An 18,020-nucleotide genomic window follows, 5' to 3' on the forward strand; every position below is an offset into this window, starting at 1 on the left:
AAACGGTCGTGTGCATGGGGCCTGAGCCATAAAACTTGCACCAAAAACTGAATGTAAGATTCTGGCCTTAATCAAGCCAGATTGGGAGCAGCTTGAAAGCCCTGCTGGTATGATTCATCGAACCGCAAGGCCTTAGGATATGTGCACACGACCTCTTTTCAGACGTAATGGTGGCGTTTTACGCCTCGAATTACGCCTGAAAAGACGGCTCCATTACGTCTGCAAACATCTGCCCATTGCTTGCAATGGGTCTTACGATGTTCTGTGCAGACGAGCTGTCATTTTACGCATCGCTGTCAAAAGACGGCATGTAAAATTACGGCCGCGTCAAAGAAGTGCAGGACACTTCTTGGGACGTAATTGAAGTCAATGAAAAACTGCTCCAATTACGTCCCACGAAGTGTCCTGCACAGCTCGTCTGCACAGAACATCGTAAGACCCATTGCAAATACGCCGCAAACAACGCGTGCACTTGTAAAAACTTCTGAAATTCTGGAGCGGTTTTCTCCTGAAAAAAGCTCCGTAAATTCAGACGTATTTGGCGTTGTCGTGTGCACATACCCTTATTCACACGAACGTGTATTAAGTGCGTGAAAATCACGCGCGTTGCACGGACCTATGTTAGTGAATGGGGCCGTTCAGACAGTCCGTGATTTTTACGCAGCGTATGTCCGCTGCATAAAACTCACGACATGTCCTATACTTGGCCGTTTTTCGCGCATCACTCACCCATTCAAGTCAATGGCTGCGTGAAAATCGCGCATGGCACAGGGAAGCACTTCCGTGTGCCGCGCGTGATTCGCACTACAGTTGTAAAATAAATGAATGAAATCAAAGCACCTCCTGCTTTTATGTTTGTAAAGATAAAAACAGAGTGTCATAAGCATGGCATATGCGTGAAAATCACGCAGCCACGCAGCACATACTAGTGACACACGCAACTGCAACACGCAAAAAACGCACAGGTTTGTGTGAATAAGGCCTAAATCAAGGAAAACTTAAGTGGTGTAACTACTGTGGAGAATGTCGGCAGTTTCAGCAGGACAAAAACGACATTTTTCAGCATGCAACGGCTCAAGGGTTGCGCATGCGCAGAAGATTAATTCAGTGTAATAGTTTTGCAGGTGGAGGAAGGCACATTACAGACATTGGATAATCCATCTCTCTGTACAGCACGTCACTAATGACATCCCGCACTTTGGGAGAATTGGATGAATAGAACCATTGGAAAATGTACAGGATGCAATCAGAAGTGTAAGGCTGGATTCACACGAGCATGTTCGGTCTGTAAAGGACGGAACGTATTTAGGCCGGAAGTCCCGGACCGAACACACTGCAGGGAGCCGGGCTCCTAGCATCATAGTTATGTACGATGCCATCAGTCGTTAACGTCAGTATTAGTGTACTTTTTTAAATTTATATATTCTTTTCTCAGCACTTCTTTAGAAACTGGTGCGTAAAACACGGAGAGCACGCGGATTACGTTCGTGTTCTGTACGTGATTTTCATGCACCCATAGACTTCAATGTGCGTGTGATACACAAAATCTGATCCGTTTTTCATGGAATCAATAGTTGACTGCGCTATTGATTCCATCGAAAAAACGGAAACCTGCCGGAACGGTGACAAACGGGAACCATTAGCAATATTTCCGTCACCATTGATATTAATGGTGATGCAAACGGAAGCTAGGGTTTCCGTTTGACTTTCCGTTGAGGGGTTCACCTGACGGAAACCTCTGACGGAACCCTTGAACGGAAAGCCAACGCTGATGTGAACAGGCCCTTACTCCTCCCACACTGAACTACCAGTAGTGTCATTCTCAAATACAGGGAGCAGAAGTGCTTGTGGCAGTTTTTTCTTAGAAAGATGAAGATCCAACATACGGCAGTCATCTCTTATGGCAGAAACAGATTCTGGGAAGTTTTCTGCAACTACCAAAATGCTCGGTAACAACTGAATTAGTTCAGGGATTATTCAAGGCGAGTCTGAAGGACCCCTTACCGATTACAGTAGAAATATCATGTTTTCACCAGTTTCCGAAACGGTTTTCTCGTGACACATTGTACTCTAAGTTAGTGGTAAAATTTGGTCGATACATTGAAAAATACTAAAATTTTGAAAATTTGCATTTTTCGAAATTTAAATGTATCTATTTTGTGTGGTCTTACTATTTTGTTTTACAAGTAGTTACTAGGTAACATTTGCCATAGGTCTACTTTATGTTTGAATTATTTTTTGAACAACCTTTTATTTTTCCAGGACGTTACAAGGTTTAGAACTTTAGCAGCAATTTCTCACATTTTCAAGAAAATTTCAAAAGGCTATTTTTTCAGGGACAAGTTCAAGTGGCTTCGAGGGCCTTATATATTAGAAACCCCCTATAAAACACCCCATTTTAAAAATCCCTCAAAGTATTCTGAACAGCTTTTAGAAAGTTTCTTAACCCTTTTGGTGTTTCACAGGAATTAAAGCAAAGTGGAGATGAAATTGACAAATTAAATTTTTTTTTTGCAGAAAATCTGTTTTAATTCATTTTTTTGGGAACACAAGGTTTTAACAGAGAAACGCAATTTCATATTTATTACCAAGATTTTGCAGTTTAGAAGTATCCCACATTTGGCCCGTGTGTGCTACTGTACTGAAACACAGGCCTCAGAAGCATAGGAGCACCTGGTGGATTTTGGAGCTTCCATTTTAAATCACAATATATTTTAGGCACCATGTCAGGTTTGAAAAGGTTTTGTGGCGCCAAAACAGTGGAAACCCTCCCCCCCCAAAGACACCATTTGGCAAACTACACCCCTCAAGGAATTTATCAAGAGGTATAGTATAGAGAGCACTTTAACCCCACAGTTTTTTTGCTGAACTTTTTCCAATAAAAAGTAGAAATCTTCAATATTTAAAAGGCATAAAGGAGAAAAACTAACCCAAAATTTGAAAACCAATTTCTCCCGATTACGACAATACCCCGTATGTGGTAACAAACTGCTGTTTGGACCTGCGGCAGGGCTCAGAAGGGAAGAAGCACCATTTGGCTTTTGGAGCTCAACTTTTTGTGGAATGGATTTCGGGTGCCATGTCGCATTTGTAAAGCCCCTGCAGGACCAAATCAGTGGAATCCACCCAAAAGTAAACTCATTTGGGAAACTAAAGCCCTCAAGGAATTTATCGAGGGGTATAGTGAGCATTTAGACTCCACAGGTGTTTTGTGGAAATTAGTCGAATAAGGGCGCATAAATGAATATAAACATTTTTTCCACTTAAATGTTGATATTTTTTATTTCATCAAGGGTTAAAGGAGAAACAGCACGACAACATTTGTAAGCCAATCTCTCCGGAGTACGGTAATATCCCACATGTGGTCATAAACTGCTGTTTGGATACATGTCAGGGCTCAAAAAGGTAGAAGTGCTACTTGCCATGCAGATTTTGCCGAAATGGTTTTTGGGTGCCATGTCACATTTGCAAAACTCCTGCCGGACCAAATCAGTGAAAATGCCCCAAAAGTGACCCCATTTTGGAAACTACACCCCTGAAGGAATTTATCAAGTGGTATAGTGAGCATTTTGACCCTACAAGCTTTTTGCTGAATTTAGTGGAATTATACTGTGAAATTGAAAATGAAATTTTTTCTGACAAAACGTGGACATTCAATTTTTACAAGGAATAAAAGAGAAAAAGCACCCCAACATTTGAAAAGCAATTTCTCATGATTAAGGAATACCCCACATGTGGTCAAAAACTGCTGTTTGGACACACGGCCGGGCTCAGAAAAGCAGGAGCGTTATTTGGCATGCAGATTTTGCGGGCTTAGTTTTTGGGCGCCATGTTGCATTTGCAAAACCCTGAGGTACCAGAGTACAGTGGAAGCCCCCAAAAAGTGACCTCATTTTAGAAACGACACCCCTCAAAGCATGTTAAGGGGTGTAGTTAGCATTTTTATCCCACAGGTGTTTTTTCATTAGAAATTTGATGCGCAGCTGATGGTGCAAAGTGAAAATTGCAATTTTCCACTGATATGCCATTTTAGTGCACAAACGGTTTGTGACAACGAAGACAAATACCTCCTAAAATGTTAAGCGGCTACTCCCGAGTATGGTGATGCTGTTGTTGGTGCACCCTGCAGGGATCAGAAGGGAGGGAGCGCCATTTGGAGCGCAGATTTTGCTTTGTAGTTTATCTGTTTGGGATTTCCCTGGTATTTCAGTTTATAATGTGGGGGCATATGTAAGCTGTGCGGAGTACTTCAGGTCATAAATGGAGGGTATAATAATTAGATAAATAAATAATAATTCATAGATGTTTTTTATACGGTGTCGCACTGATAAATGGTGCCCGATCTTATCCATTTTTGGAACACTCTGCACATTTTGCATCGTCATATTCTGAGAGCCAGAACTTTTTTCTTTTTTCCCCACCGGAGCTGTGTGAGGGCTTATTTGTTGCGGGACAATCTGTAGTTTTCATTGGTAACATTTTGGGGAACATGCAATTTTTGATCACTTTTAATTCCATTTTTTGGCAAGCAAGGTGACCAAAAACCAGCAATTCAGACAATGTTTTTTATTCTTTTTTCTTTTTTTTTTTTAGTGTCAACCATGGGCTATAAATGACAGTTTTACTTTATTCTGCAGGTCAATACGATTACGGCGATACCATATGTTTATATTCTTTTTTGAAGTTTTGCAGCGTCTGCACAATAAAATCCTTGTTTTTTTTTATTTATTTTTTGTGTCACCATATACTGAGAGCCATAAATTTATTTTTCGGTTAAAAAAGCTGTGTAAGGGCTTCTTTTTTGCGGGACCGGATGTCGTTTTTATTGGTATTATTTTGGGGCGCATGCGACTTTTAGATTACTTTTTATTCAATTTTTTGGGAGGGGTGGTAACAAAAAAAAATAGCTTTTCTGGCATCTATTTTTTTTTTTTGCGGCGTTCACCGTGCGGGAAAAATAACATTATAGTTTTATGGTTTGGGTCGTTACAGATGCAGCGATACCAAATATGTGTACTGTTTTTTACCATTTTCATTTTTTTCCAATAATAAAACACTTACTATAGGAAAAAAAGGCAGTGTTTGTTTTTATTAACTTGAAACTTTTATTTTTACACTTTTATTAAACTTTTTTTCTTGTCCCACTAGGGGACTTGAGGGCCTGCACCTCTGATCTTTACTCATACATTGCACTACTGACGTAGTGCAATGCATTAGAGCTGTCAGTCATTCACGGACAGCAAGCCTACTTGGTCCCGTTTCTGGACGGGGCCGAAAAGTCTATCGTACATGGCAGACTAGGAGGCCATTGTTAGGCATCCATTGCCATAGTAACGATTGGCATCCTCACAATCACATCGTGTCGATGCCGATTGCTACAAACCACTAAGATGCCACAATCGCTTTTGAGCTAGCTCCGTTCCCTGCCGTTACAGCACGCTGTCAGCTGTAACATACAGCCGACATCGGAGGCTGATGTCGCAGGCTCTGCTTCTGAGCCATCTTTGTTTAGCGGCCCGAAGCCTTTTAGGTCCCGCCTCCGGGCGAGACCTAGCAGGCTTCCATAATTGGCAGACAGGAGGCCAGAACAGCCATCGGAACCCCACGATTTGCATTGCGGGGTTCCGATCTGCTAGGAAACACCATAGATGCAGCGCTCACTTTTGAGCGCTGCATCCAAGGGGATAATCGGCCGGATCGGAGGCTAGCGCCGCTCCTGGGAATGCAGCAGGGTGTCAGCTGTAATAGACACCCGCTTGCGATGAGGACTCAGTTTCCGAGCCCGCACCAGCAACACAACGTACCCATACGTTGTGTTAAGTACTTAACGACAGCGACTTAATAGTACGTCGATTGTCGTTAAGGGGTTAAATGCTATGTACACCTTTGAAAATATTTTTTTTGTCATAATCAATGTTTATGTACATAGAAGCTGTAACCATCCGTCAAGGATTCCAAGTTCATAGCGGAGATGTGATCGTTATTACCTGGATCCTGTGTGTCAGATACACACACAACCAGCTTTCAGTCGAGTAGTTAATTCAGCTGAACTGCCGGCCGCGGCTTTACATAACGATACAGCTTCTATGATCCAAGATACATAGAAGCTGTATCTTAAAAAAAAAATTGATTAAAAAAAATTCCCTTCAAAGGTGTACAGAGACTGAATATGTATTTTCATGTGCCAAATTGGAAAGTAATTTGAATTATGTGAATAACATTTTTCAGAAATGAACTTTCAGAACAAAGATCCTAGCCAAGAAAAACTACATACACTATATAACTTGTTTACCTGGGTTTTCTGCTCTGAGAATTCAGAACAGATTACATTGTGGATTCAATAGCTGAAACACAATGTAGATGGTGTCCTTGAAAAAAAAGCTATAGACCAGCTTACTGATGGGGAAAAAAAAGTAGCTTCAGAATTGCGTGTTGTAAGCATGGCCAAACAGGAAACCATGACCATAGAAACAAGTCAAGAAATATAATATAATATAATGCCGTATGTAAGAAAATTAGCAAAACTAGTAATTTAGAGCATTGCCTACCACAAGATCCACACGTAGCCGCATATGAAATAACAAAATACCTACCGGGCCTCTGCTGCCAACAGCTCATCATAATGTGAAGATCTCTGGTCATCATCCTGACGGTAGCGGATCACAGTGGCAAGGCCTTTGCTAACCAGGGCTTCTGCAGTGTTACTGAGGGAGAGGAAAAAATTATTACAATACAGTTGAAATATTAGTGAGTACTAAATCTGATCAGAACTAACCGCCAAGATACGGTTATATAAGGACTTATTTTATTTTTTTTGTATATTTACAACACAAAGGAAGAATAAAATACAAAGAATTGTATGGTTTTCAAGAAGCTCTATCCTTCAGTCTTTGTTCACATATGCATTGTGGCTTCTGTTTGAGCCACAACCCTCCGCTAGATACGCCGTGAAGCAGATACTACCAGTGCCGGATGATCCCTATTGACTTACAATGGGGCCTGTCAGGTCCACTTGTTGATGCCACTGCTCTGACCCAAAAAACAGAGTTGTTGCTGTGGTATTTATCCAGTCAAATATAACAGAATCTATGACAAAAGCACCAAACAGAGACTCTGCCACAGATGTAAACAGAACCTAAAATGCTACCCAGTACATTACACTCATGGGCACCTTCATGTAATTTGACAAAGTGTAAAGTTTTAAGTAAAAAAAAAAAAAGCATACAAATCCATGTTTTTGGCTAAAAGTCTCCTTGGATTTTCAACAAGCGCTGCACCCCAAATATGGTAAATGGAGATTTGATCTAGGTTTCTCTTTAAACGTAAAGATTATGGGCTTGCATATAAGAATATACGTGCTTTGGCATCATATATATGTTCTAGGCAGTGAAAGGGTTAATCTGGCTCAAGGTGGAGCTTCATTAGGACCCCAAACAAGCCCTCATATTTAGAAAAGCTCTCAAATTCATGAGGAGCTTTGGTAAAGCTATGAGTGTACCTATTGAAATGAACTCTGGCCCAAAATATGGGGACAGCTCTCCTAATTAATGAATTCAGGCGTTTCAACCACACCCATTGCAAAGAGGTGCATAAAATCAAGCACACGGCCATGTAATCTCCATAGACAAACATTGCTAGTAGTATTGGGTTGTACTGAAGACCTTCGTGCAGGTGTGTAGCTGAAGGCTCATGGGCCCCGATGCAAAAGTTCTTATTTGTAAGAATTTACCGCTAGGTAAACTGTAAGTACTATTATTGTTTAATAGAATTGCCCGTGAGAAACAGCTTAGTCACGAAGCGGTACACCACGCAAACTCACAAAGGAGCGCTGCCATGTGCTGAAGTACCTTGCACGTAAAAATAGTCTATCCTCTGTTGCATCACTCACTACAGAGATCCAGACGGACCCTTGTAGTGACGTCAGCACAAGAAATGCTCGTCAGGAAATTCAAGAAAAAGGATTTCCAAGGTCGAGCAGCTGCACACAGGCCTAAGATCACCAAGTATAACGTACTCTGGAGTAGTAGAAACGTGTTTTCTGAAGTGTTTCCCCATGAATGTTACTTATCACATGTGTAGTGCCTACTGCAAAATGGTCTGCTGCTGTTTTTTAAGGTTTTGGTTAAACCCCGTATTTCTAGTGAAGGGTACTGTTAATGCTACAACATATAAAGACATTTTAGAAAACTGAATGCTTCCAACTTTGTGGCAACAGTTTAGGGAAGACCCTTTTTCTTCCCCGATGCATAAAGCAAGGTCCAAAAGGACATGGCTTGAAGAGTTTGGTGCGGAGGAATTTAAGTGGCCTGCACAGAGCCCTGACCTCAACCCCATCAAACTGCTTTGGGATAAATTGGAATGCAGAATGCAAGCCAGACCTTCTCGGCCAACATCAGCGTCCCACCTCACAAATACTCGTCTGGCTGAATGGGCACAAATTCCCAGAGACATATTCCAAAATCTTGTAGAAAGCCTTCCCATTAGAGTCTAAGCTGTTCTAGTCACAAAAGGGGCCCATCTCCATATTAACAAACATGCTTTTAGAATGACATTTCCAACAACCTCATGTAGGTGTGATGGTGAAGTGTCCACATAGTGTATCTTAGCATGGTTGATTATACATTGAGTATTTGGTGTCACTATTTATAGGGAAGACAAAAATATCACTGCATTCCTACTCAGAGTGGCTATTCAGAACTCATTAGAGAATACTTTTTTTTCATGTTTTGTATGATTGTCCCAACGACCAGTATTTGGACAAAGTTTTACTGTACTTTGACAGCATATGTCCGTATGTAACCAGTATTTAGAAAGTATAGGAGTTAAATTATAGCTGCAAATAAGGAAAGATGGCTTTACTAGAGACAATATCGAAGCCACATGTAAGCTTTAGGTCACTTTCACATGCCAATATTTTGGTCAGTATATTGCATCAGTATTTGTAAGCCAAAACCAGGAGTGTACATAAAAAATTATAATGAAAGATTTGGACTTTTCCGTGTTTTGGACCCACTCCTGGTTTTGGCTTACATATACTAAAGCAAAATACTGATCCAAATACTGCTGTGTCAAAGTGGCCTTACTAGCAGTCTCACCAATGGATTTTTTTGGTTTAGAAAACCTGTTTCCATTTACTTTATTAGGGAATTCTGACCTACAATAGGGGGGTGGGGGGGCGTCCTCTGATCAGGATCCTAAACTCTTGGCCAGAGAGGAGAACCTGAAACCCTCTCTCTGGAGGACCTATCCTGTATTACACAGACAACCTATTTATTTGAATGGGAACTGTGCTCATTTTCCCCTGTGGTGGCACTTGAGGGATATTAAAGAGGCTCTGTCACCACATTATAAGTCCCCTATCTCCTACATAAGGAGATGGGCGCTGTAATGTAGGTGACAGTAATGCTTTTTATTTAAAAAACCGATATTTTTTCACAAAGTTAGGAGCGATTTAAGTTTATGCTAATGAGCTTTCTTAATGCCCAAGTGGGCGTACTTTTACTTTCGACCAAGTGGGCGTTGTACAGAGGAGTGCATGACGCTGACCAATCAGCATCATGCACTCCTCTCCATTCATTTACACTGCACTAGCGACATAGATATATCGCTATGTGCAGCCTCATACACAAGCCCTAACATTACTACAGTGTCCTGATAATGAATACACATGACCATCCAGCCCGGACGTCATGTGTACTCAGAATCCTGAGACTTCTGAATCTTTCTTTGTGAGATTCCGGCAAGTGAAACCAAATCTCGTTTAGCTCCGAGATCTCGCGAGATTTCGTATCCGTTGCTGGAATCTCACAAAAAAAAGAGTCAGAAGTGTCAGGATTCTGAGTACACATGACGTCCAGGCTGGATGGTCATGTGTATTCATTATCAGGACACTGTAGTAATGTTAGGGCTTGTGTATGAGGCTGCACATAGCGATATATCTATATCGCTAGTGCAGTGTAAATGAATGGAGAGGAGTGCATGATGCCGATTGGTCAGCGTCATGCACTTCTCTGTACAACGCCCACTTGGTCGAAAGTAAAAGTACGCCCACTTGGGAATTAAGAAAGCTCATTAGCATAAACTTAAATCGCTCCTAACTTTGTGAAAAAAGATCATTTTTTTAAATAAAAAGCATTACTGTCACCTACATTACAGCGCCAATCTCCTTATGTAGGAGATAGGGCACTTATAATGTGGTGACAGAGCCTCTTTAAAGAGGCTCTGTCACCAGATTATAAAATCCCTATCTCCTATTGCATGTGATCGGCGCAGCAATGTAGATAACAGTAACGTGTTTTTTTGTTTTTTTTTTAAACGATCATTTTTGGCCAAGTTATGAGCAATTTTATATTTATGCAAATGAGCCTTTCTAATGGACAACTGGGCGTGTATTGTGTTTGTAACATCTGGGCGTGTTTACTTGTTTTACTAGCTGGGCGTTGTGAATAGAAGTGTATGATGCTGACATATGATGCTGACAAACACTTCTATTCACAACGCCCAGCTAGTAAAACAAGTAAACACGCCCAGATGTTACAAACACAATACACGCCCAGTTGGAAATAAGAGAAAACACGCCCAGTTGTCCATTAGAAAGGCTCATTTGCATAAATATAAAACTGCTCATAACTTGGCCAAAAATGATCGTTTTAAAAAAAACAAAAAACGTTACTGTTATCTACATTGCAGCGCCGATCACATGCAATAGGAGATAGGGATTTCATAATCTGGTGACAGAGCCTCTTTAAACACTTACTGCCAAGTTACAGATTACAGCTGATCCTAATGGTCATTTTACATGTGCAGATATTCTGCCTGTTAAACGAGCACCAATCAACATTACAGCATGTCGATTGGCGCTCGCTTGCTACAAACGAAGCAATGATTGCAAGAATGGGGACGAATTATCGTTAATACTTCCCCATACATTTTGTATCTCATCAGCAGCACATCCCTGTTTACACAGGGAGATCGGCTACCAACATAATGTTCGACCATTTTTCTGGTCACACAAAAGATCCGATCAGCCGATTGTCCGATCATATGAACGCTTGTTCACCCGATTATTGGCCCGTGTAAGAACGCCTTTAGGGATTATAGCAGGGGGACACTTTGTGTTAAGTTTATTGTCAAGGGACCCTTCTAAAAGTAGAGCTTGTCCAAAGAAGAAAAAATGTAATTACAGAAAAAAAAAAAGTTACATTCTAAAAAGCAGAGACTAGTTAATTCTGTTGCACAAAAGAGCACTGCACACGGATTGCAATAACCGAAAAAGAAAAAGCAACATCTAAGTGATCTCTTATTTTTATAACAATGCATTTTTCCATAATCCCCCTTTCCTACTAATTATGGGGACTAAAGATGAGCTACTATTTATGATTTAAAATGGTCATCACGCACAGAAAGCTACATTGGCAGAAGCTGGGAAGGGGACTGGATGCATCATGTAGCTTTTCTGAAAACATTCTCCAGTTTTAACTTTGTATATGCAGCATGGGATTTGGTCTGTGCCAGACTGGTGCAAGGTTCACTGAGCAAAAGTAATTATCCGCAACATATTTTTGACATTTTAGAATTATATTTGGTTTCCATTCCTACACCTTACAGTTGGCAGGGTCTGGCTCCCATAAAGGAATAGGCATAAAGGAAAACAAAAAAAAACTAAATACAAAAATGCATTCATCAATAGCAACAAAGAAAACCTCTTCTGAGGAGGCACTGCCCACAGTCTTTACATAAAATGACTAAAATAACAAAAAACAAAAAAAAAAGTCTGACTAAAAGCACAAGAATCAGAAATCACTTGAGAGAAGATATATCACAAGGCGAGACTGCAGTCATAAATCATAACGAGATTGTTTGACACCCAACTCTGAGCAGCATCTCCAAAATGAAAAACATAGACGGGGATCATAGGAAGTAGACAGATCTCTGTTTTACCTCCTGTGCTAATCTCAAAGAACTCAATAGTATCCTTAATAATTATATTTTTTTGTTTAAAATGAAAAAAAAAAAAAAAAAAAAAAAAAGAAGGCTTTTATACGGGTTACTATTTTTTTTATTTATCATTTAAAAAAAAGCAAGCAATTCTTCCGTAATGTTTTTTTTTTAAGGCATTTGACGTAATGCATGCTTAAAAAGGAGCGTACTGACGTATCATGTCATCCGTAAGCTTAAAAAACCATATCTACGCGAAAAACAGCTGTTGCCTGTGTCACTTGCGGTCTGTAGCTACCCCCTTGTTTTTATTGCTGAGCAATAAAGGAAAGAACAAGTAGATTAGGGTGAGTGCTGCCCCTTTTTCTCTCATTAGTGGACTGCACACATTAGGCATTTCTGGTATATCCCGTGTATAGGCCATAAATGCTTAAGATGAGAATGCACCTTAAAATATTAGTGACTACTAAAGAAATTGGATAAGCAATAACCATTTTACATGCACATCCACCATGTTTGTTACTTTAATTTCAGTTCCGGTAGCAGGAAAATGTAAGAAACAGCCATGCCAAATGAGGGAATCCGTGCAGCATGCAGAATGTGAGCAGTGAGACAGTTTTCTCTATGTCGAGATCACTTTGCTTGTTAGTGTTATATAAATAAGGTGACTGTTGATAGCACCTAGATATCTATTTATTCAACACATTGCAAGCAATGAAATTAAGGCTCATTTATTTATCGCTCGATAAAACGCTACTCTAGGAACATTGCATACATTAGTATGTTCTAAACGGAAACTCAAGTCCCTTAAGTTCATAACTTAGATGCAATAGATTACAGGTAAATCCTGTGTGTCAGAGACACGCAGGACCCGCTGACACTGAACCAGTCAGGTCCGTGGGATGTGGGACTGACGGATTAATGTCATATCGAAAGATAGAGCTGCTCTGCATAAAGAATAAACAGAAGCTGTATCTCAAAAAGTAAAAAGAATAAAAACTATTTATAAAGTTGCACCAATCACAGTGACTGACCTTTTTATAAAAAAAAAAAAAAAAAGGCATTCAAAAGGTTTACAGAGCCTTAAATGTACATGCTGGTTAAGAATTGTAGTCGGCACACCTTGATTGTGTTTCAAAAACTATATTTATTTGATTCTCAGGATAAATGCCAGAGGCTATATGTGCAACGTCAACGTTTCGGTCGTAGGACCTTCGTCGGGCACTGAGCCGTACTGGGGACTGGATCGATCTGAATCTATAATTGGTTGTAGCGCTGCTATGAATCGTATTTGGCGGCTTACCGCTCTTCATGGGCAGAGAGGGAGGTTGGTAGTAAACGTCCTGATTTTTGTAAAGTCTATGAGCAGAGGTTCTTGGAGAAAGAAAACTGTATCTTAATAGGATAAAGATCATCCTTCCAATGGTCTACTTATGTTACTATCATCGGGTAGAAAATTGAGTCTACATAAAACGTGCAGGAAAAGATTCAGAAATAATTTTTATCTGACTGCTGTAAGTTTTTGAGACTTTGTGAATTTTTATTATTTATGTTGATGGCTAGTGCAGTGCATGCATTGTTCTTTCCATAGTAAATGGCAATTTTTTTTTTTAACACAGCAATACATTTTCAATTCTATTCACCCATGAATAATGCAGGCAGAGATAAAAATAAATATATATATATATATATATATATATATATATATATATATATGTATATATTTATAATTTACACATAATACATTATATGATTTGGAAAATATTCTACAAAGGAGTGTTCTGATGTACAAAGTTGAACTCCAGGGTGCACCTAGAAACATTGACTAAAAGATTGCAATCTAAATCTAAAAGGGGGCAAACACATCATTCATTTCATGCAAGGTGTTGAATGTTATCTGATCCCTTCTCTATTTAGGAAATGTTAACACACAATTAATGCCAATATCATCTCAATACTTTGCAAGAATCAAGAGCGTGGTCTACATTATGTCAACTTGAGAACCTTTGTGCAATTAATCATTGTGAAAAGTGCATTACAGCCATCGGGTTTATAATTAAACCATGAAATACGAGGGGCTCAGCGGACAACACAAAGGGCAATTACAATAGATCACATGAAGGAATAAGGTTTGAAATATGCAGAGAACAAGCTAACACTTTACCTCAGTTTCCAAGGCATTAAAGAAATCCAGTATCACGGACCATGCACACAGCATTGGAGTCCCTATAGGTCTGTATTACTTCATAAGGTACTCTATTCTCCTCAAGATTCAGGAGAAAATATCTGAGTAACTAGGCATGTGTTCGAGCATGCCACTATATTTTTTTATTCAAGGATACCATATAAAATTTAGAAAAAATCTCTGTATGCCTTAGTATGAAATTTAAGGCATAAGTAGATCCAGTATAACGACCTATTTTTGAAAATAGGGCTTCAATACGTCGGCAAACATCTGCCCATTCATTTGAATGGGTTTGCCGACGTACTGTGCAGACGACCTGTAATTTACGCGTCGTCGTTTGACAGCTGTCAAACGACGACGCGTAAATTGACTGCCTCGGCAAAGAAGTCACTTCTTTGCTACGTAATTTGAGCCGTTCTTCATTGAAGTCAATGAAGAGCAGCTCAAGATTTCCGAGCGTCAAAGACGCCTCGCATAATGCGAGGAGGAGCTTTTACGTCTGAAACGACGCAGAAGTTTTCTCCTGAAAACAGTCTGTCTTTTCAGACGTAAAAGCAAGCTAGCGTGTGCACATACCCTTAAGATATGGGTGTCATATTATAGATCTGCACAACATGGATATGTAATACAGCAGTGACTATGGGGCTAGTATCCATCTACATCATTAGCAAACTATGCTAAATCTGCAATTTTATCACCAATTTTTATTTACGGACAAACCAACGCTAAAAAGATTTTTACTTTGCATTCTTGCCAATTCTTGGAATCAAAGTCCTACTAAACAGCTACTAGGAGGTAGATTACGGATGTTAAAGAGGCTCTGTCACCACATTAGAAGTGCCCTACTTCCTACATAATCTGATCTGATCGGCGCTGTAATGTAGACAACAGTGGTTTTTATTTTGAAAAACGATCATTTTTTATCAAGTTATGAGCAATTTTAGATTTATGCTAATTAGTTCTTAATAGGCAATTGAGCGGTTTTTACCTTTTTACCAAGTTAGCGTTGTAAAGAGAAGTGTATGACGCTGCTGACCAATCAGCGTCATACACTCCTCTCCATTCATGTCCATTTGTACTCAGTACAGCGTGATCTCGCGAGATCACGCTGTGCTGTGTGAGTAAATCCAACAAAAACTTTACCGAAGTATCGGGAGTGTGAATAGACATCGCATCCTGGCTGGAGGTGATGTATGTTCACTCTCAAGACACTTCAGTAACATTAATGTGGGTGTATGTGACAGCACAGCGTGATCTCGTGGGATCACGCTGTGCTCAGTATAAATGGACATGAATGGAGAGAAGTGTATGACGCTGATTGGTCAGCGTCATACACTTCTCTTTACAACCCCCACTTGGTAAAAATGTAAAAACGCCCAGTTGTCTATTAAGAAACTAATTAGCATAAATCTAAAATTGCTCATAACTTGCTCAAAAATGATAGTTTTTAAAAATAAAAACCACTGTTATCTACATTACAGCGCCGATCAGATTATGTAGGAGATAAATAATGTGGTGACAGAGCCTCGTTAAGTTAGCAACGTACTAATAAATGAGACAAAATCTAATATCAAGACATTATAATCCGACCTGACCATTGGGGTTATTCATGTTAATACAGATTCAAAAAAGTGTATTCATGGGATACATTTAATTACAATATAAAAAACACATGACCATGCAGTCCCACAATCAGGACCTGCCACATCAGAGCCTGAGGAAGAGCTGTTCGGGTAGAATCCTAACAGGGATTTCTACAGAACAATGCAATAGTCTTTGTGATGAGTCTTTGAGAACAAGCAGAGCATTTTTCACCCAAGCCTTAAATATGGCCCCATTTAAAACATCAACAATTAAAGCAATAGTCAAGATTGATAACTATGATGGTTTTACTTAAAGATATTGGCAATTTCCAGTTTTTGTTACAGGGATATTTGCAAAGATAACAGGAAGCGCAGTTATATTGGTTGTCACCTTTGAATTATCGTCTCAGAAACGGATTATTAACTCACATTGTGAGCCGACAAGAGCAAAGCAATACTTTACTGCTGCCGAGACTAATGCAAAAGTTAAAAACAATATGGCTGCAACTTCCGATTTTCACTAGCAAAATACGACAATAAAACAGAAAATGACAACATCTCCACGTTATTAAAAAACAAAAAAAAACAAAAACATAACTTTGGCTACCAATATATTGCCAATTTTACATTTTGCGTGGATTTTGAACAATGTGAATGCATGTCTTGCAATGTGAGTTAACCATCTACGAGACCATACACAGAAGAGCTATCCCTTTCTCTACACAGGTTAAATTAAATGTTTAATTTTGGAAGGCACAACCCATTGATGTAGGCAGGTAGTAATTCAGACAAGCATGCTTCTCAAATTTATTAGCATTTGCATCCTCTCAGAGGTTTTTTTTCTTCTTTATTTTTAAAAACAAATCTGCAGAAATCCAAAATATCTGCTACTTCCGTTTATCTGCCTAATGACTGCGGTATAATTACAGCTCAAACAAACAATGGGCAAAAATAAACTATCCACAACAGTATTCAAGTCCATCAGTCTGCTCCTTGAATATTTAAATAGGGTAGCCCATTTTCTTGAAACCACAATTTTATTCCGCACAAATCAAAGTCAAGGACAATGAGTAGTTAAGGGTTACTGACCTATTTACGCTCAGCATATTTCCATTCTGCCATAGTTATGCTGCTTAGCAATTGTCATCACTGGTGCTAACTTACCAGTCAGGCAGTGTTACAACCCTAGGATGGGAAACCATATCCTACAGATGGGAGAATGTGCTACGTCTGCTCTAGAAAATCCATATGCCAATTATACATTTAGCACAGGAGAAGTGCATTAACTTGGCTCAGATTACAGTATGCCGCTTTAAACAAATTCATAAATTCCCCTTCACTGAGTGCATCTGTAATTCTCCTGCAATTACACACAGGGAAATGAATGGATAATGCATAACTAAAAAGGGAGAACGTGTAAGCAGAACAAACGGTTACAAGTCGCCAATAATAACACATTCCCAGTAATGAGGATGTCACTAATCAGCTGACACAAAAGGCGCTTCTTTACTGTAGTCCTAAATGGAGAAGTTTTACATCTATTTTTGCAATTCACTTCATCTACACCACAAATCTGCAGACCATTTTTTTGGGTAATCCATAAAAAAAAAAAACTCTGGTTTTGAGAACCAGTAGACTTTTGTTTCTGCCTTCTCCCATTGCTAGCGTTATTACACTCATTCGCATAATGCTTTTATTTTTACGTTCACATAATTGAATTAGGCATGGTTTGTTGCCACTATTTAGTTTTTTGTCACTATTTCAGGGTACTTAAAAGTTGGCCTTTAATTTATAGAAACAAAATTCAACAGCCAATCTCTACCGGTATCCAAAAGAGGGAAAGGATTGCAGCTGATCGCCTTCTCACTTGTTCCATTAGATTACCGTCATCACAGTTTAAAACATGACTTCACACTGTTGAGGTCTAATATCCGTACAATTCCTATATCAGCGAAAGACTGAAACATGCAAAGATAGTGCATTAACATCTAAACTGTGTAAAAGAAGACTTGGTGGGATTTATACTCACAATGTAAATGTTTAACCCAATTAGACTTCCGACATTGAGTTACATTGGATGTGTGCCACCCCAAGATGGTGTGAGCATAGAAGTGGAACTTGCGCCAGACGCGGCAGTGTCAGCTGTTTCAAACAGCGGACAGCCTCCTCCAACGGCCAGGATTATGGAGAACACCAATGTTGGTCGTTTAACCTCTGACCAACCACGGCATCAGAGCAGTCCGTCCGTGTATTATACGCTTTTCACGGCTGCTTTTCTACTCTGCAAGAACTTCATGCTTTTACTTTTCTTTTTT

The 18,020-nt window shown here is 39.6% G+C and overlaps 1 protein-coding gene across 2 annotated transcripts in view; it reads right to left on the reverse strand.

The window, feature by feature from the left end:
- Positions 1 to 18,020, reverse strand: part of SND1 (staphylococcal nuclease and tudor domain containing 1) — a 684,058-nt gene that overhangs the window by 349,377 nt on the left and 316,661 nt on the right. For both annotated transcript variants that reach the window (XM_075857566.1, XM_075857565.1), the window contains exon 13: positions 6,594 to 6,704. In XM_075857566.1, coding sequence (XP_075713681.1) covers positions 6,594 to 6,704 — 111 coding nt within the window. The remainder of the gene's footprint in view (positions 1 to 6,593; positions 6,705 to 18,020) is intronic.

The sequence above is a fragment of the Rhinoderma darwinii genome, chromosome 3 (assembly GCF_050947455.1).
Source record: "Rhinoderma darwinii isolate aRhiDar2 chromosome 3, aRhiDar2.hap1, whole genome shotgun sequence".
Classification (NCBI taxonomy): Eukaryota; Metazoa; Chordata; class Amphibia; order Anura; family Rhinodermatidae; genus Rhinoderma; species Rhinoderma darwinii.